This window comes from Naegleria lovaniensis (genome assembly GCF_003324165.1).
Source record: "Naegleria lovaniensis strain ATCC 30569 chromosome Unknown tig054, whole genome shotgun sequence".
Taxonomy (NCBI): domain Eukaryota; phylum Heterolobosea; class Eutetramitea; order Acrasida; family Naegleriidae; genus Naegleria; species Naegleria lovaniensis.
The window spans coordinates 134,416-159,370 of NW_025407876.1; the positions used below are offsets into that span (position 1 = coordinate 134,416).

Consider the following 24,955-nt stretch of genomic DNA (forward strand, 5'->3'; position numbering starts at 1 on the left):
CGAAAACAAGTGAACCATAATTCATATAAAATGTCTCTGCCTTTGTATGACAACTGTTGTCAAATATTTGAATGTGGATAGTCGTGTGGCAATCTCTTCGTATGTATTACCCCCAAATACATTGCCTTGCATGTCGAGCTCTTGCAACTTGGTCAAGTACTTGCTTGACACAATAGCAAGAGCTCCTGTTGATGAAATGCAATTACAGGACACATGTAACCCTATTATTGTTAGATCAAGCATGTGTGACAAAAATCCATTGAAATAATAAACAACACACCTGTTAAGTTTTGCATCAATTCGCTTGAGGCTAATGCCACGGCACCCTTCGATCCAATATTGCAATTATTCAACCTTAAACATGTTAAATTCTTCATATTAACACTGTTGGCAATAGAGATTGCACCTTCGCTGTAAATTTGTGAATTCGCAAAAAGATTGAGATGTGTCAGATGTTTCAAATGCTCGCTCTCACAAAGAGAAGCAATTCCATAGTCACCAATCCCATTGCTACTCAGCTTTAAAATAGTTAAATTGCTCAAATATTTGCAGGACGCCAATGCTGAGAGTCCTTGGTCGTTAATGGTATTGTAGTTTAAATTCAATTCTTTAACGTTCCTTAATAATCGAGAGCATTGGGACATCAGAACAGCTCCGTCAGACTTGATACCGTTCGAGCTTAGATCTAAAGATGTTAATTTTTCGAAATGATTTGTTGTGTACATGGATGAGTTAAATAATAACGTGCCGTCTAATTGGTTCCCACTCAAATTTAAACTAGTTAAATTTACCAAATGTGGGCTCTGCATGAGTAAAGCACCCGCTTCTTCGCTGATTTTACAACAGATCAAATGAAGCGTTTTGAGACGTTTCGAACTTTCGTGGGCAGCTAATTCCTTTGCTCCATCAATGTCAATTGGAGAAAACGAAAGTTTCAAGTACTGCAAGTTGTGAAGTACGGTAATATCCTTCATAAACGCCTTGGGTACGACAAAACGAATCTGTATGGATAAGTGGGTTAAACTACTGTTGAAAACGCTGGAGGCAAACATTGGAAAGGGATGTTTTGGAGTTATTCTTGGCGAATAAACTCCTTCTAAATTCAATTGTGTTAAATTGCTCATAGAGTGACTTGTAATGAGCACCTTCACCCCTTCATCATCAATAGCATTTGCCAAATTTAACGTTCTAATGTTATTCAAATATTTGCTTGAGGCAATACATCTTGCACCCACAAGACGAACAGCATTATGGCTTAAATCCAATAGAGTAAGATTTTTCATGTTGCTACTTTGTGTCAAGCATTCAACATCGCAGGCTTGAATCTTATTATAAGCAAGATCCAATATTGTAAGATTTGTCAGAGTCTTGCTATTTCCAATTGCTTCAACACTTGCTCTGGTGAGCGAATTTGTTTGTACATAAAGCTCGCGTAAGTTGGACATGACTGGGCTTGCTGCAATAGCTATTATTCCTTCATCTTCGAGTGTTGTAGCATTGACATTCAAACTTGTCAAGTTAGACATGAATTTACTCCATACGAGTGAAAAAATTGCACTGCAAGACGACGATGAAGATGAACTATTCCGACTGAAATCGTTTGCAGAAAGATCCAATGATTTCAAATTTTTCAAGTTTTCGCACGAGGCTAGAGTATTCAGTTGATCTTGTCCCAATAAATTGTTGGATAAATTCAAGCAAGTAATATTGGAAATTGGAGGACTTAGGATAGAATAAATTCGTGTTGCTTCCGAAATTGTTTCTGCTTCTCGTAGCTCTGTTGAAGGCTGTTGTTTGGTCATTGTTGAACCAGTTTCTGAAATTTCTTCTTCTTGCTCCAACAACAATGAATGATGATCAACTCTCGGACGCAAACGACTCTTTGAAAAATCCAAATTCAAAGGCATTTCCATTACTTTCCCATACCACTGCTTGGAAACAAGCCTGCACACGACAATAAGGCTTCGGTCTTCCACGTATTGAAAAATATGGAAAAGCATATCATCTGCAAAAAGTTCATCATGTTGGAGCATTTTATTAGTAACTACAAAATAGAGTTTCAGTTTCTATTTTCAAGGATGACATGGGCGTGATTTATTCTGAATGCGGAGTTTGATGGAAGAAAACGTTGGGAAATCGGTTTATCATTAATTAAAAAATGTTTCCAAATAATCATGGAGAGAGTTGTTATACCAACAACAACAACGACCAATATCAACAACAACAACAAAAACCACGGCCGTGTGCTAGAGTCATCAACCAACATCATCAAGAAAGCAATGGTGTTACATACACGGACAATGAATTTTTAAATCTTGAGGATTTTCTGGTGGATGAGTCCAAATCACAACGGAATGCAAATGATGACGGATATTCATCATTCAGTTCTGGACAACAAGTTTTAGGTTCATTCATTCATCGGGATGGAGATGGGAATGAACTCATACCATCGGGACAACATTGGACAGACAATAATAACGACCCTCTCCAACACTTGCAGAGTTTCATCGGTAGCTTTATCATACCTTCGTTTTCTTCAAGTACAACTGCACAGGCTAATATCACTAGTAATAACGAGAGCAATAATGTAAATAATTTATCAAACAGTAGTGACGAGAACAGTTCGGAATTTTTTCCAATCGCTTGTGAACAGGTATGCAATTAAGCATTTATTTATGGTAGTAGTAATGAATTTATTAAATAACATTATTTATGAAATGACAGTGCCGACAACAGCATCGAAGGTGTGATAAACGATTACCAAAATGTTACTTGTGCACCCAACGAAAAGTTGAATGTGTCTATAGAGAACCTAGAAGAAACAAGAAAACCAATCATGATAACAATGTAAAGACTCCAGAAAACTCCAGAAATCACTCATCGAACGTACACCAAAGAAATGTAAATAATCCATCGACCCATTCCATGAACCCATTATTCTCACCTTATCCTCTTGGGAAAAAGTCAGTTAATGAAGAGTTGAAAACTTCCGAGTTATTGAGCTCACGAGCTGTCTTTGATCTTTATTTTGATGTGGCATGTGAAGGCTATCCGTTGGTGTCACGAGAAGAATTGGAAAATTTTATCACACATTTTCCAAATTGTGATGATGTTGGAAATGACACTAACAAGTTGCAAAATTGTGAAATGTTTGCCATGTATTTTAGTGTTAGGGCATTGTGTGAATCTCGAAATGGATTGTTTGAACAATCAGAAAAAAGCATTCAAAAATCTAAAGATTGTCTTTCCAAAGTATTTGATCGAACATCAATCACCGTAGCTGCAGTATATGCACATTTGGTAATGTATGAATTATACACTGGAAAGACAGAACAAGCCAAATTCTATTTTACAATTCTCGACTTTTTATCAAAGAAATTATTTGCACCAGAAGACTCTGAGAGTGTTACTCCATCCCAACCAACTATTTATGAAAAGAATTTGGAAGTATGGATCTATAGCTACAATGCTGCTCTAAAATTGGGTATTATAGAAGATTTCGATAAGGTATCTGTTGAAAATTTTTTGTCTTGCATTCCTGAAATATATTCTTTTTTTTGTCAAGAACCATTGCCTCAAGAATGGATTCAATTGATGACTAGCAAAGTGACACCTGAAAATTGTTTTGAGATTTGGAGCATTATTGAATTACTTGTGAATAAGTTCAAAAATATCGAAAAATCAGACATGCTTTCAATACCTGACACAGTGAATAGGCTTGAATTTGTTGAACCTCTTTATCAAATGATATTGGACAGTTTGAGGATAGCAATATTGTCAAAATCTCAATCATCCATCACACGAGAAGTTATTGAACAGAGTGCACTTAGCATTACCAATCACACCGAAAATCCTCTTTACCCACTATTTCCAATTGATGTTGTGTTTTGTGTGAAACAAGCAGTCGAAAAACATTTAGAAATATGCAACTCCATACTACAACAGGGAGGGAATGATTTTGTACATAATGGAGTCGACTATTGCAGCATTTTAAAAAAGGATTTACGTGCTTTCACTGTGATGAAACCAAAATTCAAAGCAGTGAACAAATGGATTAATAACATTTCCTCTCGAATTGAGGAAATGATTGCCACTATTGAACGAGTCAAATTTCAATAATGCATGTTGACATTGCAATCTATATCTGGTTTGTAGCTTTGGATCTGAACATGGAGAATGTCACACTTCATGTTACAGTACTATAACATGCGGCTCCCATCAGCCATGAAATGACAGCGATCAAAACCTTGAGGTACATCTACTATTATTGGACCACAGTTCTGGTGCTACTACCGAAATTATATCCAACGCTCATGAAATTGATGTATCATATTGCTCTCGTTTACTAATAACATAATTTAAAATACATCATTAATATCCAGTTCCTGTTCTGCATTGTTGTCCCATCAATCTTGCAAATGAAAACATTCCTGTAGGAACACAAGGACGACGACGTGCACTGTCAGACATTGGTACTTCTTCAAATTTTTCATCCATTGATTCCTCTTCAAGTACTTCCTCCAAAGCAGAATGAATGAGTTGTTTTACTCTGTTCAAGTGTTTTTTATGACGTTCTTTCAATTCATTTGTCTCTTCGTGAGTGAATCTTGCCAATGACCAATCTTCTTGTTCTTCAACATACTTGGGAAGACGATTGTAGAGTGGTTTTATAGACCAATCTTGAGATCTATAAGCTTGTTCTTCAAGGTCATGACGTTTTGCATGAACTGAATGACCAGCACACATGCACCATACTACTGCAAGCGCCAATACAACTGCGAAAAGTAATTTCATTGTTTTTTTGTTGTGAACGAGAAATGAGCGAGAAAGAGAACGTATGCAAAATAGCACTTGATATTCTGTCCGTCAAAAGTCCTTTGAAATTGGTTGCATGGGTCATCTCGAGTTCGCTACATGTTGACACTGAAAGTTACAGTTCGGATAAAAATTTTCCAAACCTGTCTTTGATCTTGGATCTATCTGAAGATTCCAAACGAGTGATTGTCTGGACGCTGGACGCTTGTTGAGACAAGAGCGTCCAGAATAATTATTTACAAAACCTTACAGTTTGAAACCCAATTATAATAGGACTTGTTCTGTTATAATTACATTTATGCAATTACTGGAAAAAAACAACCCTTTGAGAGCTTGAGTCACATATTAATAACTCTCCTGTCAAATAATTGATACACATTGCACGGGGAGTGATAAAATCTTCGTTTAGCATTGCTTGAAAGGTTTTCACTAATTCTCCAGAGGAGGTGAAAATTTGAATATATCCAGCGGCTCTTTGGTTTGAAATGATGATATGGTGTGAAATTGAGTCACATAATATGCTATGATATCGATGACCATTGTTTATAGTTTTCATTTTCACCCAAGAATCATCTTTCCTGTTATAGATGGAAACACCATGGTCATCACAGAGAACCATTGTAGAAGAGTCCACAAAATCAATGTGGGAGAAACTAGATAACTGTGATCCCAAGTCAATTCTCTGAATAAATGTTCCAAAATGTAAATTTAACACAACCAATGAGTAGTTTGAATCACAAATATAGCATTGGTTGGTTGAATTTAAAATCGTAATTCTTCTTGGAGAAAGAAAGCATGACTCGCTCTTCCAAACATAATTTTCCATAAATTTGAATTCATTTCCACTCTGTAATAGCATTGTTTTCAAGTCACATTTGTAAACATGCTTAGAGGTTGAATGCATAATAATTGCATCATTATTATGCCCATCATAATTTTCCTGTAATGCAAATTCGAAGGAATCGTTTTCAGAAATTGAAAAATCAATTGTTGTTTTAAATTCTCTTGTGTATAGATCGAACACTTGAATGACATCCTTCATGGAAGCCTCGTTATACAATCTATTCATATCATAGACTTTCAATAATATACAAGAATGATTGTATGAAATGTAAATAAGTTCTGGAATGTATGTGCTCTTTGGTTTCGGAACTATCTCTTGAACAAAATGGAAATTCATTAAAAATCCCTTTTTCTTTTTGTTTTTCGTTATATTCATCGTTTCTTTTAATTTTTTCATCATCATCCATTCATCATCCTCATCTTTCAATTCCATTGAGCATGTAAAATTCTCTACAAACGAGCATAAAATTAATTTCACGTCTGGCTGATGAGGATGATCATGATGATAATTATGAGTATTATTAAATTTCATCCGATCATGAGCTGTATCCATATGATTTTGCATTTTTTTTGAAAATAATTTCAATCCAATCAGAAAATGATTTCTTTTGTCAAGATTCATTATGATGAAATTCAAATCAATACTATAAGTAATTTGGAGACCCTAGAACCTTGTTGATTGGACATTCAATTAGTTCATTATCTCGAAATTCAGAAAGTGTTACAAAAAAAATGCATACCTTCTTTTCTCATGATGAGGCTTGATGATTCAATGCCGAAAATAACCGAGAGACCGATACTGATACGTGATGATAATTTTGATTCTCTTCAAATTTTGCACATGTAAAACACAGCTATTTTTCAAAATATTAAACAACATGATCATGATGAATCGGTTGTTTCGTGGTGCTTATGGTGCAGTGATAGGTCCTCATTTAGGAGTGATTATATTGGCATGTATGATGACGACAATCATCATGGGTGCAACACCAAGATCGGAAATGAAGCTCTCATCAACGGCAAAGGAACAATCATCAGCAGATTCCTACTGCACGGATCACACAACAAGCATAAACTGGGTATATTTTGTTGGGACGCCACAAAATCCATCATTGAGCAATATTTCTTGTACACTGAACAGGACAGAGCAAAATCCGTGCTGGTCTTTCAATGAAATTTTTACACATCTTTCAATAGATATCCTTAACAGATTACCAAAATCAAATTCTACTGATTATGTATGCCTTAATTACACTGTAACCATCAATGTAGTCAGTGACATGGTTGAGAATAGAGGTCGGCGTACAGCTTGTTACAACAATCTTCCAGATGTTGATCTTACAGTGAACCGAGTGCATATTGCTTTGACAATTACGAGTACAGATGCTCTAACTCCCAAAGTCATCTCTTGCTTTAAAGAGGAGAGGCACATTCTTTCACATCCACCATTTCTATTGGAGCCTCAACCAATGACATCAATCATTATTGACAATGTTAAGGTTCACAATATGTTTTTGCGTGCTCATGGAATACGCCGTACAATTTTGCAAGACGTCATTATTCAGGACAACCATGTGAACACTGACTTTTTCAAAGCTGAACACTCCAAGCTAATTGATTCTTCAATCATTTTACCTGAAACAGATGAAGTATTTCTTGAAAATACGACATTCTCTGGCGACTTGCTGATCGATGGCTGTAAAACAGTTTACATCAATAACCTATGGTATCATGAGAACAATATGTCTCGTTTAAAATTTACAAACTGTAACACGGTGCTTATGGAGAACTCAAAATTCCATATAGCACAACGTACTGCAATCATTTTTGAGACAACCATCAATGTTGCTATTTCGTCGTCAGAGTTCGAATACATACATACAGAGGATGGTGAAGAAGACGAGTACACAATCACGGTTTCCTTAGTATTTAACATGAAGATTTTAGGGAGCGTGTTTAAAAACAAGAAAGGAGGTGGATGGATCAAGATGGTTTCGGTAGGGAAAGTATTTGCAGCTCTGACAGCTTCTAACAACACTTGTACAAAAGCAGAAACTATCTTCTATTTCTATTTGTGCAAGATTGTTGAAATATCGAATTCCTTGTTATCAAATAACTCCGCATCTCATAGTGGTGCAATGATTGTCATGAAATCAGATTCTGTCACTATAGGTAACACAATACTCGATGGAAATACTGCTATCAAGAATGGTGCAATTTCTCTTGCAGAAATTTGTGACACAATTAGCGTTTATAGCTCAGTTTTTACAAATAATCATGCACTGAAAGGCAGTGGAGGAGCAATGTCGGTACTTGGAGGCAGAAACAAGATGTATCTGATGGACAACGATTTTTCAAGTAATGGAGCCAAAATATCAGGTGGTGCTTTGCATGCCATGCATGTTCATCATCTGGAGATTAGTTTAACCACTTTTCAGAGAAACACAGTAGAATACATAATTCGTGACGACTCATCATTTTATCTTTCGAGTGGAGGTGCAATATCCTTGTTCAATTGCCAAGCGACAACAATTACGGATACCAAGTTTATCAACAATCAAGCAAACCGTGGTGGTGCATTATACACTGGAGATGCTACAGCCATTAGCGATTCACTGTTCAAGAATAACTTTGCATTCGATACTGGAGGAGCAATATTCTATGCAAGTTCCTTTGGTAGTGAGTTTGATTATGTAAACCAAACACTCCCAGTTTTATTGGACAATGTGTTAATGGAAGAGAATAGAGCCGCAATTTACGGCTCAAACATTTCATCACCAATTGTTTCCTTTTCAGCGTCCATTGTTGAAAAGATGACAGACGGAGGAATTTTCAAATATTATCCAGGAGAGAAAATGGTACTGCAATTCAATCACATGCTCGACAGACAAGGAAACAATATTCCAGTGTTGTATGAGTTACCCTCAATCAAAATTTCAGATAACAACTTTGTGCTGGAAACAAATTATTCCAAGCACAAAGAAAACCTCATTGAAATTCAAATAGCCATTCAACAAACGAGCACGGTTGATTTGACAAATTACCATGCACCAATTTCCATCAGCATTTCTTTTTCAGAAACGAATTTTTCTATAGTCATACCTTTTTTAATTGACGAATGTCCACAAGACTTTGTCGTCAGCTATGGCAAATGTGTGAGCGGATTTCCACTAAGCAAGGTCATTCCAGCCATCGTTGCAACATCTATTGTATTGACGTTTCTGGCCATTGTTGGAGGTGCCTTTATTTGTGTCTTTTGCGGTCTTTGCTCTTGGAAAATGATAAAAGTTGCAAGAGGTGTCTATGTAAGACAAAGATCTGAAAAAGAAATTGAGGAAAAATTATTACAACAGAATATACCAATTGAAGAATATGGTTCTGTGAACTCTGACGAACATAATAGGTCAGCTGCAACTCACAACAATGATTACTATATCATTTCAGCTCACGAATTGAAAATTAAAAAGAAAATTGGAGAAGGCTCGAGTGGAAGGTATGTAATGTCACGAACAAACATTTTATTAATTTCAAAATAACTTGTGAATCACTAACAGCGTCTACAAGGCCAAGTACAACATGATGGACGTTGCTGTGAAGAGTATTGTCAGGAGTGATGACACTCATGAAAATTTTGAAAAAGAAGTTATGCTCCTTGTGCAACTCAGACATCCTAATATTATCAGTTTTTACGGTATTTGCATTTCTGAAAGCCAAATGTGTATGGTCGTCGAGTTGGGCCAAAATGGAAGTTTGGAAGAAATGATTAAGGAAATGAAAAAAGGAAAGATGAAAATGACATTTAAAGAAAAATTGAAAATATTAATTGGAATATCGAATGGAATGAAATATCTCCATAGTATTCAACCCAAATGCTTGATTCACAGAGATTTGAAGCCAGGAAATATCATTCTTGATCATTCAAATACTCCCAAAGGTATGTGTTTCTATCAAGGGTATTTTGAATTTATATTTTTATTTTGGAATCAACATGACTTGTGTTTCGATGGAAAATACAACATACCAGTTTGTGATTTTGGTCTAAGTCGTGCTGTTTCCATTACCACCCAGACGAACTCTCTCACAGCCAACATTGGTACGTTAATATACATGAGTCCTGAATTAATTCTCGAAGACGACAGCTCTGAAGAAAGAAGTAACAACAATTTACTGTTACTACGAGAAAACGCCACGAAAATAGACGTCTATTCATTTGCTATCATCATGTACGAATTATTATTTGAGGAGACACCATACTGGAACGAGAATTGTGAAAAGCTAAATTATTTTAATCATCACAACAATGGTACGAGTTCAGAAAAGAAAATCAAAATGTTCAACTTGCTGTATCACGTTGCAAATAATGAGAAAAGACCATTGATTCCATTTTCCAATGTGGATGAAATGTGTATTTGGTGTGAAAAATTCATGACCAACGATGACGCAACCAATGAAGATTTCTTAATTGGATTTGACATGTATATCAAATTGATGAAGCAGTGTTGGTCAACGAATCCCAGAGAAAGACCTTCTTTTGAAAGAATTCTTCTCAAATTGACTGACATTTTCAACATGGATCTTTGAGATCAAGAATTAGGAACTGCTTTCTCAACGATTTTTACTATTTTACACAATTCGGCAGCATTCATCAAACGGAGATTTAAGATGAAATCAGAATTTTGTTTCGACACTTAAAATCGACTAACATCCCGTCCAAAAAGTGTCGTTCGAATCCAATCTGATGCCAAACAATATCTATTCTTCCATGACACCTGTTTTGAGAAATAAGCAGCTCGATAAAGCCACCAAGTAGTGAATCCACCCATTTTCATTGCACCCAAATCTGCCACAGCATGATTACTTCCAATATATGCAAACGATCCCAAATGTTTGTACATGAATGGTGTAAGGTTGACATTTTCCTCGTTTTGTTCCTCTATTTGATTCAAACATTCAGCCAAATATTTTCCTTGACGTGAGGCCACTTGAGCTGTCAATGGCAATGGAGAATAATATTCATTATCAATTTGTTCTAATAAAGTCTTGAATTCTTCCTTACTCAACACGCCATCATGATTGATATCTGCCTTCTCGAACAGTTTTTTCAATTTTTGATTAATAATCACAAAATGTGGATATTCTTTTTCCTTCTTCTTGATAAGAGCTTCTAATTCTTCATACGTCAAAATTCCATCGTGATTGGTGTCTGCCTCTTCATAGAATGATTCGTATTTTTTGATGAGTTGAGGTTGTTGAATTTTGCTACAATCTCCAAGTGCGTAGACATTTTGCAAACCAATGACTTGCAAATATCCATTAATGACCAGTGACTTTTCATTCTTTTGAGCAGGAATCTTGTCAACAATTGTTTTGACAAGTGGCACTTGTGAAATACCAGTCGTCCAAATACAAACACTGAAAGGCAACGAATAAGGTTCTGATTTGTTTCCACCATCGACCTTATTAGCAACTAGTAAATCCTTTTCTCGAACTTCAATGACTCGTGCATTTGTTCTCACGTCGACATTATTAAGTTTGAATTGTTTTTCAGTTAATTCAACAATTTTAGCGTCGTACATGTTGAGAATATGATCAGAGCTGTGAATCATGATAATTTGAATCTTGTCGACAATATCTTTTGGAAATAACTTGCTCACATCTTGTTTGATAAAATCCACCAAATAACCCACTGTGTGAAATTTTTCAATGTTTTTTATATTTTTGTAAAGTGTGAAAAATTAAATCTCAACAGTTCATCTTTCCAACAACTTACCTGATTCAATTCCTGTTGGTCCTCCACCAACCACAACAATCTTCAACGCATTTCTTCTCTCCTCTTCAGTCAAATGAGGTAAGCAAGCAGATTCCAAAGCATCCAACAATCGTTCTCTCAACATTTGAGCGTGTTCAGGTTGTTTCATTGGAACACTAAACTCCTCCACTCCCTTCACTCCAAAACTATTAGGTTGAGCTCCTACAGCAATCACTAATTTATCATATTTCAATTCAAATTGATTGGCTCCATGATGGGCATGTTCCACGACAAAATTGGACATGTCTCGACATTTGACAGTTTGAGAAATGGGATCGACGTCGAAGCATTCAGCTTCGAAATACTCAATCAAACCAATATTGTCATGAGATTGAGATTTTCGACGTTTTCGTTCCAACACTCGTCGAATAGGTTCAATAATGGATTGTAATGAAACAGTTCCAACCAATGCTGATGGAAGCATGGGTGTGAATAAAAAATAATTTCGAGGAGAGACGACATAGACATCGTATAAATTGAGATCAATGTCACTAATCAAAGAAACACTTCCCCATCCACTTCCTGTGTGAATTTATAAAAGTATTGGACATTCAAAAGTATTTTACAATGTAAAATGTGTTGTAAAGTGTGAAAAATCAAGATCACTTACCTAACACAACCAATTTCTTCTTTCCAGTTCCATGATGTTCATTAATCACTCCATGATGTCGCGTGGTTCGAGGTGTCATGGTCGTTGCCGCTGAATCCTGAACCGACAACAACAATAAACCATTCTCCTCTTGATCATCCGTTTCAATCCAATATAAAGTAGACCCAATTCCAATGGCAATCAACCATGCGAAAAGAATCTTTTTTCTCGATCCCAATGAATGAATTTTTTGATCATCATGACGAGAATCTTCTCCTCGAAAGTCTTTTCTTTCATAATTGTTAGAAAATTGTTTTGAAATGATATTACAAGAGGAAAAGAAACGATCGTGGCCATGATGATCATTCAGAGATGATGTGAGATTCTCCGGTGATGAATGATTCAGTAAGGATGATCGTGAAAGGAAGGAAATTTGACGATCAGAAATGATCGATCGTGATTGGAGAAATTCGAGTCGGTGAATGATCTTGTGGAATTGTTTTTTCATTTTTTTTGTTGTTGTTTTCAAATTTCATTAAGCTGTCAGCTGTTGATCAATCCACTTGTCAATAAATACTTCAGAGTTTATTTGGAGTCGGTCGATGACGATTGTGGTTGTTGCTTGTTCTTTTTTTCATTGTTTAATTTTTCCAAGTGCATGGCATAACGTTTGGCAGGAAGGAATTTAATGTCTTTGATTTGCATTTTGCCAACGCTTGGGTGTAAACACATCCATAGTTTTCCTTCTAGTACTGTTCTCCACACAAATTCTTCAACTCCATTCGATTGATATTCAATATCGGAGAAGGAAATATTTTCCAAATCTTCGTCACAAATTGAAATGCCACTCACAACGACTGGATGATCAAACGATCCAAGAATTGGTGGAGATGTTGGATCTAATTCAGACATTTTCACTTTGTTGTCATATAATGCAAACCAAGTTAAACATGATTGTTGGTCATTGAAGAATGGTAATAAATAAAATTCATGTTTGGGATAATACTTTTTGAGTGGACCAATGGGTTTCATTAAATTGAAATAGCAAGCTGTTGGAGATTCTGCGTCCACGGTCTAATGGGTTTGTGTGTGACATGAGAATTGTCATAATGTTCATATGTGAATAGATCCAATGTTGCATTAATGTCACAAGATATAAAGTTATAAAGCACCTCCAACTCGATACGTACCAAAAACATGTGATAAACACTATCAAATAATGTTCTAATCACTGGAGGAATTAATTCAAGATCACCTTCTTCAAATTCTGAATCGACATTTATCAATCCAAATTTGCTATTGTCGCCTTCTTCTTGCTCCTCCTTTTCTTCAAGTTCTTTCTTTCTCAATTCTTGATATTGTTCGATATCTTTCTTCATACTATCAAGCTTCCATTTCCAATCACCTACATGATGATCGTCAATAATGTGAATACACATGAATAATAATAAATGAACCAAATCATATTGTGATAATGATCGTCAACACAGAATAACAATTTTCACACACACCTTTAAATACTCCATCAAATGTAAATGTTGATTCTTCGGGATCTTGTCCAGTCTTTTTATGAACATCCTCAGCACTAGGTAATTCATGATATGGAAAACGTTCATAGGTCGAATATTCATTCTGTCCAGGACGTATAGGATCCAACGGAGTAAAATACCAACCCTTCGGAATGGCGTTGATCAATTGTTGAACATCTTGAGCCAAATTTTGCAAGGTTGCTTGATTTTTGTTGCTCTCGGAACTTGCTTCTGTAGAAGTTGGAGATGCTTCTTCCAATGTTCGTTTTCCCAAATTACTACTCGTCGTTGTGGTGGTGGTTGAAGGAGAGTTGCTGCTTTCTTCGTGTGTGGGTTCTTCTGAGGACATAATATTTTTTTTGTTTTGGGAAAACATAAATTTTGGCAACGAACGAAAGAGGCGCCAAATAAAAATGTCCAAATCAAGAGTTTGAAAGCCATTTGAAAATTCACCAAAGTAGAGAAATAATCATGATTTAATTAAAAGCAAGTTGATGGTATCCATTCAAAAATTAGGGAATGAGCAGAGGAGAACTACTATTCAATGCTCGTTGATTATTGTTGAGCAACATTCTTCACAGCTTCTTCGTTTTGTTTCATGGCATTTTCAAGAATCCACTGGTCATATTCGTGAACTTCCCTAGAGATGGCATATTGTTGAAGTTTTTCTTGTGGAATATGTTTCCATAAATCCTTTTTCAAGGCTCCGTGAATCTTTTCGTGTGTTTCAGATCTTGCTTTGCCATGATAATAATGAATGCCCCAAGCAGTACCATGTTTACCATCCTATTGTGTAAAAATTGCAATGCATTTCATTCCATAATTATTATTGTTATTGCAAAAATTGAAAATATATTATCGTCATCATCATGACAAGTTCCGAAGAGAAAATTCCAATTCATCCAAACACAATTATCATCACAGCAAAATCATAAATAATAAAATGATGAATTCCAATCATCATCTCTATCCAAAATAATAACAACAATAACACCTACAGCACTCAAAATCACTTTGGTAATTTTATAATAAGTATCAAATCTCCAATTTTTACGTTTATAGCAACTATCCACTCCATTCTTTGGTGTTCTTGAAAGCAAATCAAACAAATTTGCTCCCTTCTTATTGAATTTCTCGGTTGTTGCGATGGCTTCTTTCACGTATTCGGAGGCTGCTTTGATTCCTTTTTGAACGGACATTTTTTTTTTTCTGAATTTCAAAAAAAAATTACCGTCAAAACTATTCCTGCCAAATTCTTCAAATTCTTCAAAAACGTTTTTCGGAATGAACAACCCAAAGGAAAGAGAAGCAACACATTCTTAGGAAGAACAATAATCATACCTATTTCAAGAGATTTTATTGTTGTTTCCTCTTTTCCTGTTGTACTAATGGAAGTTTCTTTCTCATGATGGATAACTTTTCAAACAAGGGCATCAAATGAATGAGGAATAAGGAAAAGAATCGAGAAGATTTCCATGCAACATGGGGATCAATGAGCAAATCCTTAGAAACGTGTGGTTTTTGGGGAGTAGGGAATTTCTCTCCGACCACACTTGCCAATACATCTCCTACTGGATATTTCATTGAGTCTTGTAATTGGATTAATTTAGCAAGCATATCACAGGATGAAGTCAATAATGGACCAGCTCCATATCTGGGTTGACCAAGTCCAACATAGTACAAGAACTTTTTGTGTGGAACAAAAATTCCAGTGTACAATTTTGGATATCCAAATTCACTCTTTTCTACAAATGGTTCGAGCAATGGAATGGAAGTGTTATAACCAGTACAGCACACAATCAAATCGATTTCAACTTGTTCTCCGTTTTTGAACTCGATGGTTTTACCTCCTTTAAAGCGCAAAATGTCTCTGTGAGGTTGAATTTTTCCTAATTTCACAAATTGCAACAATTCAGAATTAATGGTTGGATGACATTCGAAAAGATTGTGATCTGGATTTGGTAAATTGTATTCTTTTTGATAGTCAATTCCAGTAACTACGAGAAGAATGAGTTTAAACATTATTTGTTGGATAAAGACCGGAAGGAATGCTGGAATGAGCTCGACTGCTGGTTTTCCAAATAAGGTACGAGGTAAAAAGAAGTATCCTCTACGCATGGAAATGTGACTCTCAGCACCAAAGCGAGCAGCTTCAACAGCAACATCACAACCACTGTGTGTTGTTGTTGTTGGATTGAAAAATTTGGTTTGGGGTTTCAATTCAAATGGTTGAAAAAAGGAATGACATTCAATTTCACACATGTCAAATGCCATTTACAATATGAACAAAATCAGATGCACAAAATATAATCCAATGACATACCTATTTCCAGCACCAATTACTAACACGCGGTGTCCCTTTAATTGTGAAGGCTCCTTATAATCCTTACTATGAATAATGTTTCCCGTAAATTGTTCTTGATTTTCATATTTAGGCATTCTTCGAGACCAATGATGTCCATTATTAATGATCACTCCCTTATATACTCTTGAAAACGTTTGATCTCCTTGTTTAAATTCCACAACATAGGCATCTCCATTTTCAGAAATTTTTGTCACTTCTGTATTGAGTGCCAATCGTTCATTGATTCGATAATGTTGACAATAATCAAGAAAATATTCTAACATTTGTTTTGCCGATGGGAAATCGGGATATGAAGAAGGCATTGGATAATCTTTCATTTCTGTAGTTTTTCTGCTGCTGATAATGTGAACCGTTTCATAAACTCCAGAAAACCAATTTCCTCCGATTTGATTGTTTACCTCTTGAATATTCAAAATAATATATCATAATTGTACATGTTTATCATTATATTTGAAAAGTTTAAAAGAATAGGATTAAATATGTCGTTCACAAAATATTTAAATTATTAAATTTCACACTTGTCATTGAATCATGAAAATACGAAAAACGTACCAACCACATCAAATGGAATACCATATCGAGTGAGTGCTGCACTTGTTGACAATCCACTGAAACCACATCCGACAATTAGAATTTTCTTTTCAGTCTTTTCGAATGGTTTATCACAAAAGATTTCATCATACTTTTTAATGTCGTATTGATAGGGGAATTCGGATGGAGGACAATTGACAGGATCTGTCCAATAAAATACATAGTCTGTGAAAAACACCACAAAGAATGCAACGACAAGAATGGTGAGAACGAGTAACCAGATCCATAGAGACATTTTTTTGTCGCAACACAACGTTCAATTTGACACTCCTTTTCTCCTAAACGGAGTTTAGACAAAAAAGAATGCCTCACTGCAAGTGTTCGTCATGATGTGACGCAGTGTGTATGGCAAATGATAATAATATTAAAATTTTAATGTCATTATGAAAGCATCAAAACATTTGTGATTTGAAAAAACTAAATGAGTTTAGAGTTCTTCTTCCTCATATTCAGCATCATCTTCACCAAAGTCACCCATCTCATAAAGGTTCAAATGCTTGGAGGCAGCATATTCTCTGTCCTCTTCATAGGATGCCAATAAATTCTTGAAATGTCTTTGAAGAACTGTTCGGTCAATAAATGCCAAACCACTTCGCACAATTTGAGAGTTAATGGTATCTTGATTCTTGGCATTCTTTGGTTGCAAGGTGACATATTCAATACCATTATCAGCATACTCAACAGTTAATAACCATTCACCTTCCATTAAAGTATCTCTCAAAAGGGTTTCCAAATCAACTCTGAACAATTGTCTGTGTGGTTTAACGAAAGCCAAACGAGCCTTTTGAGCGCATGGCTTCATCTTTAAGAGTTCACTTTCAGCTGGAACTTGTTTAAGGGAGGAGAGTGGCTTCTCTTCACTGTTACCAAAGTCAGAATACAAAACAATGCAGTTGGAATCATTGATAGAAACAATCTTGGCTCTGTACCAATTGTTATCTTCAGTGAATTGTGAAAGACACAAAGCACCAACAGATGGAGTGGAAAGAGTTGGGAGTGATTCTGGGTTGAGTTGTTGAATTAATTGGTCAATATCCTTCAATCTATTCACAACATCAGCACCATGGTAATAGAAGGTAGTGACATCGTCAAAATCAGTGACTCTAATAGTTTGAGCATTTCTTGCTGAAGAAACAGAGAAACGTTGGGAAATTGGTCTTTCAACTTCCTCTTCTTCTTGTTCTCGGACCTTCTTCTTTCTTTGTGGGAACAGAGAAAATGGTTCAGCTGATTTCCAAGCACCCTTCTTGGCCTTCTCAGCTCTGTCTTGAGCTTCCTTCATATCATCAAAGTACTTTAATTTTCTAGCAAAATCTTGAGTAATGGCCAATCCATTCTCGAGTAAATTGTAAGCAAAGTTCTTTCCTCCGATCAACAATTGACCACACAAAACTCCTTGCTTGACACCTTGTTGTTGCTTGTCTCCTGAAGTAAGGACACTTTCGAGAACAAGTTCAACATCTCTGCATGAAGTGTTGAGCAAGGTATATTGGAAAGCTTCCTTTGCCAAGTCATTACCAGTGGTTGGGGTAGCAATACCAGACATGGAGAACTTGATTGTAGAATTATCACCAGGAAGGTTAATAACAAATCTGTTGGTAGAGAGGACCTTTTCAATATATCCCTTTGTGGCAGTTGACTTTCCACTCAATAATTTGTACAATTTGGAGACAGCGTCAAAAGTAGTAACGTTTGTAAAGACTTGATTTGGTGCTCTTCTCTTTCCATGAATACCTTTTTGTCTCTTTTGAGCATCATTCTCAGCCAAAATAAGTTGGTCAAAAGCAGATGATCTCTCCTCATCAGCTCTGAGTTTAATGACAGAAGCAAATCCCTCTCTCACCAATTCGACTGCAACTGACTTCTTATTTACCAAAACTGTGCAGTATCTTCTCACTTCCTTTGTTGATTGCATTTCCTTCTTGTAGTCAACTTCAACATGGATTTCCTTTCCGGCTACTTTGCTTCTTAACAATTCCTTAGCTTCATAGCCCCATGGTTGACTTTCACCCTTCTTTTCGGAATCACCTTCCTTTTCTTCCTTCTTTTCTTGTTGCTTCTTAGCATATGGATTATATTTTGGTGTCTTGATGTTGGAGAGACTGATCTTCTCTTCAGTTCCATCATTCTTGATAATCTTCAAGGTATCACCTGACAAGACTTCCAAAACTCTAGCTGTGAAATCGGTATCAGTTTGTTCCAATGATTGTTTCTTTGGTTGATAGTCAACCCACAAACATTTTCTTTCATCCTTTGCCTTTTGTTCTGCTGCTCTGAATCTTTGTGCATATTTAGATTTTGGAGCACTTCTTTCATCGACAGATGCATAACCAGTCAATAACAATTCTTCTTGATAAGTGACTGGCTTATCGCTGGTTTCATCGGCAGAAATAATGATACTTCCGTGCAAGTTACCAGTGTTATCAATACCCTCAAACAAAACAGTAACATCTCTGTTCAACAAACGATATTCAGTGTGAAGCTTGGCTTCCTTTGCGAAAGGTTGAGCAAGTTCTGTTCCTTCCTTCTTATTCTTGATGAAGAGTGGGCAATAGACACCAGTTAAATTCAACAAGACAACTTCATGAGTTGGAAGTCTGACCTTCAAAGTAGCACCATTGAGTACATATTCGACAATGACATTGATGGCCTTCGACTTGAATGATTTCAACAATTGTTGAGTATCAATTTCGGCATTGTTGGATGATGTCTTGGCAATCTTTTTGTTGCCAGAATCCCATCTTCCAATCTTGTTTTCTTTGGCAACTTTTTGGAGTTCGAGCAATCTCTTGTGATCCTCGCTTGGATTCTTGACCTCTTTGACTTCACCAAAACCAGCCTCCACAACAGCCTCGTTCACATTTTCGTCGCCCAAAAAGATGGTGGCATAATTCAAGCCGGTTTCTTTCACAGTGTAATCGACTCTGAACTTGATTGGCTTACCAACAAGCTTCTTTCTCAAGAATTCTCTTGCTTCGAAGGCAAAAGGCTATTCGAAGAGAATCATGAGCCACATGATGATGATCGTGTGTCATTTGAATGATGGTGGTCATTATCCGAATCCATAATAATAACAATACGGAGTGGAAAGAGTGATCCAGAATGTTGTTGTACCAATGATGTTGTTAATCAGACGAATTGAAATAATTCAATTGAGAACGATGATTATAATGAATCAGCAATAATACATTGGATGATATAATTCAAGTCGTTTGTACCAATGTAAATCATAACGAGCAAATATATAATGATTCACGATGAGTTAATTTATAACAACTATTGGATAAGAACATACCTCGTCTTCATCGTTTTTGGATCCAATACGTGGAGTCTTGACATCGGCAAGTACTAACACTTTCTCTTTATCAGCTCTTTGAGGATGGCAAACTTTGATGGTGTTACCACTAACCACTGATTTGACAATACCGTCGAGGGAAGCAGACATGATGATGAAAAAAGAATGAATACACACTATCTAGTGGGAAAACAAGCACACTTAATTGTATGAAGTAAAACAAAGATTAATCTTTTCTTATAGTAGTAGGATTGTACTAGAAAAGAAGATCTTTACAAAACCAGTAGTAACTATGGGAAACGAGTTCGGTAATACGATGATGATGAATTTTCCTTCTCTCAGAAATCAATCGCAAGGCTTGCCAAGGTGATGATTGGAGGAAAGATGTTTTGATATTTTTTTTTGCAAGTGCTGGCACGTCACGGAGGTTGCAGCATGATTTTTTGTAAACTTGGATAGCTGCTCACCCATACTTCCTGAATCAGCAATACCGCCGTTAAAAATTAATACATGTTAAAACAACCTTAATTAGGCACTCAAACGAAGCATGTGAACAAGTAGTTTGACCCAAAATCAAAGAAGTGTCTCTGTGATGTTTTGTAAACTTGGATATACAAATTTCCTAAACAGTCCCATCTAGGGTGTCAATTTTTAATATTGAATGCCAATAATCATAAATAGGTTTCTCATAGGGAGAGAAGAGAACAATGGGAACACATCCACACGAGTTCAGCACGACACGTTTAAACAACCTTAATTAGACACTCAAACAAAGCAGGCACAAGTTTTTTACTAAATTACTGCTTCTTCTTCTTTGATTTTGGGTCAGAGGAAGCATCGTCACTGCTGCTGGTTGCTTTCTTTCGCTTCTTACTTGACAAATCGTCAATGTCACCAGCATCTTTAAGAAGTGCTTCCGTTTCGGATTGAAGGGCATCCTTTTCCTCCACGAACTTTTCAAATTCTTCGTCGTCATCTTCCTCCTCCTCTGCCTCTTCATCGGACTTGGAATCAACAAAGTCTTCGTCATCTTCTTCATCGTCTTCACCTCCTAGTATTTCATTAATATTTGGTTGTTCCCTAGAAATGATATTTTCAACATTGAGACCCTTACTTGGAAGGAATTCTGCAAGAGCGTCGTATTCATTCTTGTCAATGTTGGAGAAGGTGTGATTTTTACCGTTCTTTAACACAAAAACTAAATCAAAGAATCTCGAGCCACTTCCAGTCGTATCAGCTCTTTGGAATTTGATGGATTTGATTTCGTCATGTCTCAAATAAATAACAGGTTTGTGAAGGAAGAAGACAGATTTTTCAAGGAAGAACAAGAATCCTTCGTTGGCTTTGAGTGAGCACTTGATTCCCTTCTTGCCATGGAAACTATTGTACTTTCCAGGTCCAATGAGTTTCTTTCCTGTCAAGGCTCTCAAAACTTTTGCAAAAACTTCATAAGTCTTTCCGCTCATTGTGGGAGAGAGTGCATCTTTTGGATAGTCATTTGGATCATAGTTAAGTTGGAGTGGATCTGCTGGTTTGATTTTGGCTTCCTTATCAAACTGAAAGACAATATGGAAATGAGATTTTTGACCTTGTCTAACAGGTACATCCAAGCTAAGTACCAAATACATGTGTTTCTCGTCAGGTTTTGGAAGAAGGAAGAGTGTGGAAATTTGTTTGTAGAAAATCTTGTGAGCATAAGTTCTACCGTATAATCTGAGGTTATTCTTGTAGAGATCGACATTGTATTTACCTCTAGGAATGACCACAGGTGTTTGAGAAAATGAAGCAATGGCATTGGCAGTATCATTGGAGAAGGCTGTTCTTTTAGCAATTTCTTCATGAAGTGTTTCAGCCGAGTATGGATTTTGTTTCTTTTCAGTGCTCTTTTCTTTTGTTCCATCTTCTGCAGCTCCGTCTTCATCGGTATCTTCCGGACATACTAGCCGAATTTCAGTGAGCTGTATCGAATTCTTATCGGCTGGATCATCGTCTCTGAACTCTAGTACTAATTCAGAATTCTTTGGAATGTTTTGACAGTTTTTGACATCATCGGCGAGTGAAATTGAAAAGATTTCCTTATTATCAAAATACATGGTCATGTTGTTTCCTTTGATGGCTGGTTTGCCCCAATTGACACCAGTTACGCAAGCGTCAACCTTGTTAAATGGCTTATCATTTTCTAATTGTAATTGTGTAATTTGTGATTCTAAAGCATCATAATCGGCTTCTTTAAATCCAATGTATTCGACCATATCTTCATTGTCCTTCCAAATCCGCAAGCAAAAACCTTTTGTTGTGTAGAGCCATTCAAACTTTTCAATTTCGTTCTTTTTAACGACAGAACTTCCTGATGATATGATCGCTTCGTTACCTATAGGTTTCCATATAAATGTTTCATCTTTTTTTGCATCAACTGTGAGTGTACCTTGTGGTCCGGCCGTACGACCGAGCAAGATTGAATTAAATTCTTTGGATGCCATGGGTGATGGTGATGATGAGTGGTAAGGCAACCAAGTGTGGGTTTTCGATATTTTTTTTTGTGAATTTTTCAAATATTTTTGGTGTGGCGGGATTTGCTTAGATATCCATATCGTTCAACCAAAACAAAGAACTGCTCTCTTTACATTTTATTGTTGATGAAAGTTTGCTTTTGGTTTTAAAATTTCATGCAGTTATAAAAAGCATAGCCTAGTGCAGAGTCTGGATCATTGACAGCAACAATAAATTCTTCATAGTCAATTGCACCACTTCCGTCTAAATCCATTCGATCGAATGCAAAGGAAAGATGTTGTTCCAACGTATGCCACCTTTCATGCGAGAGCCTGTATCCATTCATTTTGGCTTGTCCAACTGTATGTGTCATATTTGACATGATACAATGTTGGATTAATATAATTACAAGGAACAATGCTTTGTTCTCACAAAAACCCCCGAAAATACTACAAGTACTTACGGTAAAACTTCTTGAAGAATGCTAATAGCTCATTCTTTTCAACGGTTCCATCGTTGTTGATATCAATCAAGCTGTACACAACTGTGCATTAAAGAGGTCAAGATAAATAAAATAGACGAATGATAATTGTTATATTTTGGTGAGGTTATCGCCCAATGATCTCACCACTTAGCAATACTTACACTTCAATAGCTCCTTCTTATCAGTGTACAAGGTATTGCTCAAACCAGTAGAGAGTTCAACAAAATCGACGTGTCCAGTCTTATCGCTATCAAAAACATCAAAAATCTTATTTACGGAAGCGAGTGCCTGATGATCTAGAGAACTTGACAAGGTGGTTCGGATCACCTCTTCGAATTGTTCCCGATTGATTCGACCCTTACTATCACTCTTCTTCTTAAAGTTGGCTAAAAGAATTTTCATATCCTTTTGTGTTACTATTTGGCATGATTGGAATGAGGAGGCACAACAATTCATTGCAACAACGCGTCATGAGAGAAGTATAACCAAGAACAACCATTCGTCGTCATTTGTTCATGCGTGAATGGGTTTTCCCGATCATGGTCAAATTTTGATAAGCGTCAAATAAGGCATTAATGATGGTGCAAGTTCAAAAATAATACAAAATGCCAATCTCATCCATACAACCCCAGCACAACACACTACTTACATTTCAAATGTTTTGAATGCTCCTGTACAACATTTACACCACCACTACTTCCGATGCCTGCTCCTCCCTTCATGAGTGAGTCCGAGGGAGTGTTGGCATCCATTTTAACGGAACCTAATCGTGGACGAGCCTTCTTCTTGCTATCCATTAACTGAGCAAGCAATTCCTCACTGTTCATTTTTGAATTCTTTTTTGAATGAAGTCTCACTACAGCGATATCAACCGTGTTTCTCTCTCCCTCACCGTTTTTCTGGTTTAACACGTCAATGCATTTCAAAGATCGATGAAGGCTTCTTTGATGATAATTATGGAGAGATATGACAAATGAACGACTTTCCTTATTACGTTCACCCTCAAACTTTTTCATTTCTTTCAATTCAGCGATAATCATATGCATTGTCGACACATATCATCTCGAGATTCACAAGTATACATTATACAATATTTACAGATTACACAAACGTGTTATTACATGTCATTTTGGTACCATCTCGATGACAGTATTATTGCAATTTTCGAGGTGAGCTAAATACCCTCAACGGAGGCATGCTTGTGTAGATCATGTCTTTTTCCTTTGAGGTACTCGTGGCATGTTGCTTGGATTCAGCTGCATTCGTGTCTCTGTCTTTTCGTAAGGTCAAAGTTGCACTTGTAGCATTGTTGAAATTGTTGCGTGAGGAAGGGCTTCTTGGCGAAGACATCATCACTCCACCCATTAAACTGGCTTGTGACACCATCTTTTTCAGATTCAAGATTTGAGCAATGATGGTGGCTTCTTTATCCAATTGAATGACTTGTTTGTTTTCTGTCATTCGGCAAACATTGAGTAAATGTTCCTTCTCAATTCTAGTCATTTCATCCTCGAGTTGCTTAAACAATTGTTGAAGACGTTCCTTTTCAGACTCAATAAATTGTTCGGTGAGAGCTTGTTGTTGTACAAGTTGTTCAATTTTGACTTGATAGTCCTTTCTCTCTTGTTCGAACGACAGCTTTTCCATGGTTAGATATCGATAGTCTTCTTCGAGTTGTAGCTTCTCTGTTGTGTTTTTAAATGTTGCTCTGACACATTCTCAATGACATCTCTCATACGTTTCAATTCAGTACCATATAGGTCGATGGATTCCTGCAGTTCAATATTCTTGGCAAAGGCCTTATCCAACTGGGAGTGTTTTTCTCTCAATTGATCTCTCAAATTATTGCACAGATCACGCAACTCAGTGCTCTCTTCTATGGTACCTTTCAAACTGCTATCCAAAATTTCAGTTTTCTTCATTAATTGCTGTTTTTCTTTTTCAATTTGCGATCGTTCTTGGGAGAGTGTAGCGAGACTATTGGACAAAGTGGAGACCTTGAGTTCCTGATCTTTGAGAAGACATTCCAATTGCTTATTCTCGTTGCAAATTTGTTCTTGAATCTGTGAGGCCTTATTTTCAAATTCAACGAGCTTTTGATGCTCCAACTCGACTTGTTGCTCATAAAATGTTTTGGTTTCTACA

General features: G+C 36.4%; 13 protein-coding genes across 13 annotated transcripts; 2 read left to right on the forward strand and 11 right to left on the reverse strand.

The window, feature by feature from the left end:
• Positions 1-21: 21 nt before the first annotated feature.
• Positions 22-2,033, reverse strand: C9374_012117 (uncharacterized protein; the record flags this gene model as incomplete). The annotated part of the gene is made up of 2 exons (XM_044687848.1): positions 22-221; positions 281-2,033. The coding sequence occupies 2 exons, from the start codon at positions 2,031-2,033 to the stop codon at positions 22-24; spliced, it is 1,953 nt and encodes a 650-aa protein (XP_044542684.1).
• A 125-nt stretch (positions 2,034-2,158) lies between these two features.
• C9374_012118 (uncharacterized protein) lies at positions 2,159-4,119 on the forward strand (the record flags this gene model as incomplete). Its single annotated transcript, XM_044687849.1, has 2 exons — positions 2,159-2,653; positions 2,725-4,119. The coding sequence occupies 2 exons, from the start codon at positions 2,159-2,161 to the stop codon at positions 4,117-4,119; spliced, it is 1,890 nt and encodes a 629-aa protein (XP_044542685.1).
• Positions 4,120-4,371: 252 nt separating this feature from the next.
• C9374_012119 (uncharacterized protein) lies at positions 4,372-4,794 on the reverse strand (the record flags this gene model as incomplete). Its single annotated transcript, XM_044687851.1, has 1 exon — positions 4,372-4,794. One exon carries the CDS (start codon positions 4,792-4,794, stop codon positions 4,372-4,374), a length of 423 nt encoding a protein of 140 aa, XP_044542686.1.
• A 325-nt stretch (positions 4,795-5,119) lies between these two features.
• C9374_012120 (uncharacterized protein) lies at positions 5,120-6,223 on the reverse strand (the record flags this gene model as incomplete). Its single annotated transcript, XM_044687852.1, has 1 exon — positions 5,120-6,223. One exon carries the CDS (start codon positions 6,221-6,223, stop codon positions 5,120-5,122), a length of 1,104 nt encoding a protein of 367 aa, XP_044542687.1.
• Positions 6,224-6,635: 412 nt separating this feature from the next.
• On the forward strand, positions 6,636-10,239 carry C9374_012121 (uncharacterized protein; the record flags this gene model as incomplete). The annotated part of the gene is made up of 3 exons (XM_044687853.1): positions 6,636-9,151; positions 9,213-9,592; positions 9,683-10,239. 3 exons carry the CDS (start codon positions 6,636-6,638, stop codon positions 10,237-10,239), a joined length of 3,453 nt encoding a protein of 1,150 aa, XP_044542688.1.
• Positions 10,240-10,346: 107 nt separating this feature from the next.
• Positions 10,347-12,564, reverse strand: C9374_012122 (uncharacterized protein; the record flags this gene model as incomplete). The annotated part of the gene is made up of 3 exons (XM_044687854.1): positions 10,347-11,344; positions 11,429-11,989; positions 12,078-12,564. 3 exons carry the CDS (start codon positions 12,562-12,564, stop codon positions 10,347-10,349), a joined length of 2,046 nt encoding a protein of 681 aa, XP_044542689.1.
• Positions 12,565-12,641: 77 nt separating this feature from the next.
• C9374_012123 (uncharacterized protein) lies at positions 12,642-13,934 on the reverse strand (the record flags this gene model as incomplete). Its single annotated transcript, XM_044687855.1, has 3 exons — positions 12,642-13,130; positions 13,247-13,461; positions 13,568-13,934. The coding sequence occupies 3 exons, from the start codon at positions 13,932-13,934 to the stop codon at positions 12,642-12,644; spliced, it is 1,071 nt and encodes a 356-aa protein (XP_044542690.1).
• Positions 13,935-14,140: 206 nt separating this feature from the next.
• On the reverse strand, positions 14,141-14,784 carry C9374_012124 (uncharacterized protein; the record flags this gene model as incomplete). Its single annotated transcript, XM_044687856.1, has 2 exons — positions 14,141-14,371; positions 14,584-14,784. The coding sequence occupies 2 exons, from the start codon at positions 14,782-14,784 to the stop codon at positions 14,141-14,143; spliced, it is 432 nt and encodes a 143-aa protein (XP_044542691.1).
• Positions 14,785-14,941: 157 nt separating this feature from the next.
• On the reverse strand, positions 14,942-16,776 carry C9374_012125 (uncharacterized protein; the record flags this gene model as incomplete). Its single annotated transcript, XM_044687857.1, has 3 exons — positions 14,942-15,758; positions 15,909-16,350; positions 16,503-16,776. 3 exons carry the CDS (start codon positions 16,774-16,776, stop codon positions 14,942-14,944), a joined length of 1,533 nt encoding a protein of 510 aa, XP_044542692.1.
• A 192-nt stretch (positions 16,777-16,968) lies between these two features.
• Positions 16,969-19,986, reverse strand: C9374_012126 (uncharacterized protein; the record flags this gene model as incomplete). Its single annotated transcript, XM_044687858.1, has 2 exons — positions 16,969-19,530; positions 19,837-19,986. The coding sequence occupies 2 exons, from the start codon at positions 19,984-19,986 to the stop codon at positions 16,969-16,971; spliced, it is 2,712 nt and encodes a 903-aa protein (XP_044542693.1).
• A 647-nt stretch (positions 19,987-20,633) lies between these two features.
• C9374_012127 (uncharacterized protein) lies at positions 20,634-22,316 on the reverse strand (the record flags this gene model as incomplete). The annotated part of the gene is made up of 1 exon (XM_044687859.1): positions 20,634-22,316. The coding sequence occupies one exon, from the start codon at positions 22,314-22,316 to the stop codon at positions 20,634-20,636; it is 1,683 nt and encodes a 560-aa protein (XP_044542694.1).
• Positions 22,317-22,492: 176 nt separating this feature from the next.
• C9374_012128 (uncharacterized protein) lies at positions 22,493-23,637 on the reverse strand (the record flags this gene model as incomplete). Its single annotated transcript, XM_044687860.1, has 4 exons — positions 22,493-22,686; positions 22,790-22,870; positions 22,972-23,226; positions 23,460-23,637. The coding sequence occupies 4 exons, from the start codon at positions 23,635-23,637 to the stop codon at positions 22,493-22,495; spliced, it is 708 nt and encodes a 235-aa protein (XP_044542695.1).
• A 325-nt stretch (positions 23,638-23,962) lies between these two features.
• Positions 23,963-24,955, reverse strand: C9374_012129 (uncharacterized protein; the record flags this gene model as incomplete). The annotated part of the gene is made up of 2 exons (XM_044687862.1): positions 23,963-24,495; positions 24,549-24,955. Coding segments are annotated over 2 exons (940 nt in total), but the record flags the coding sequence as incomplete, so codon positions are not given.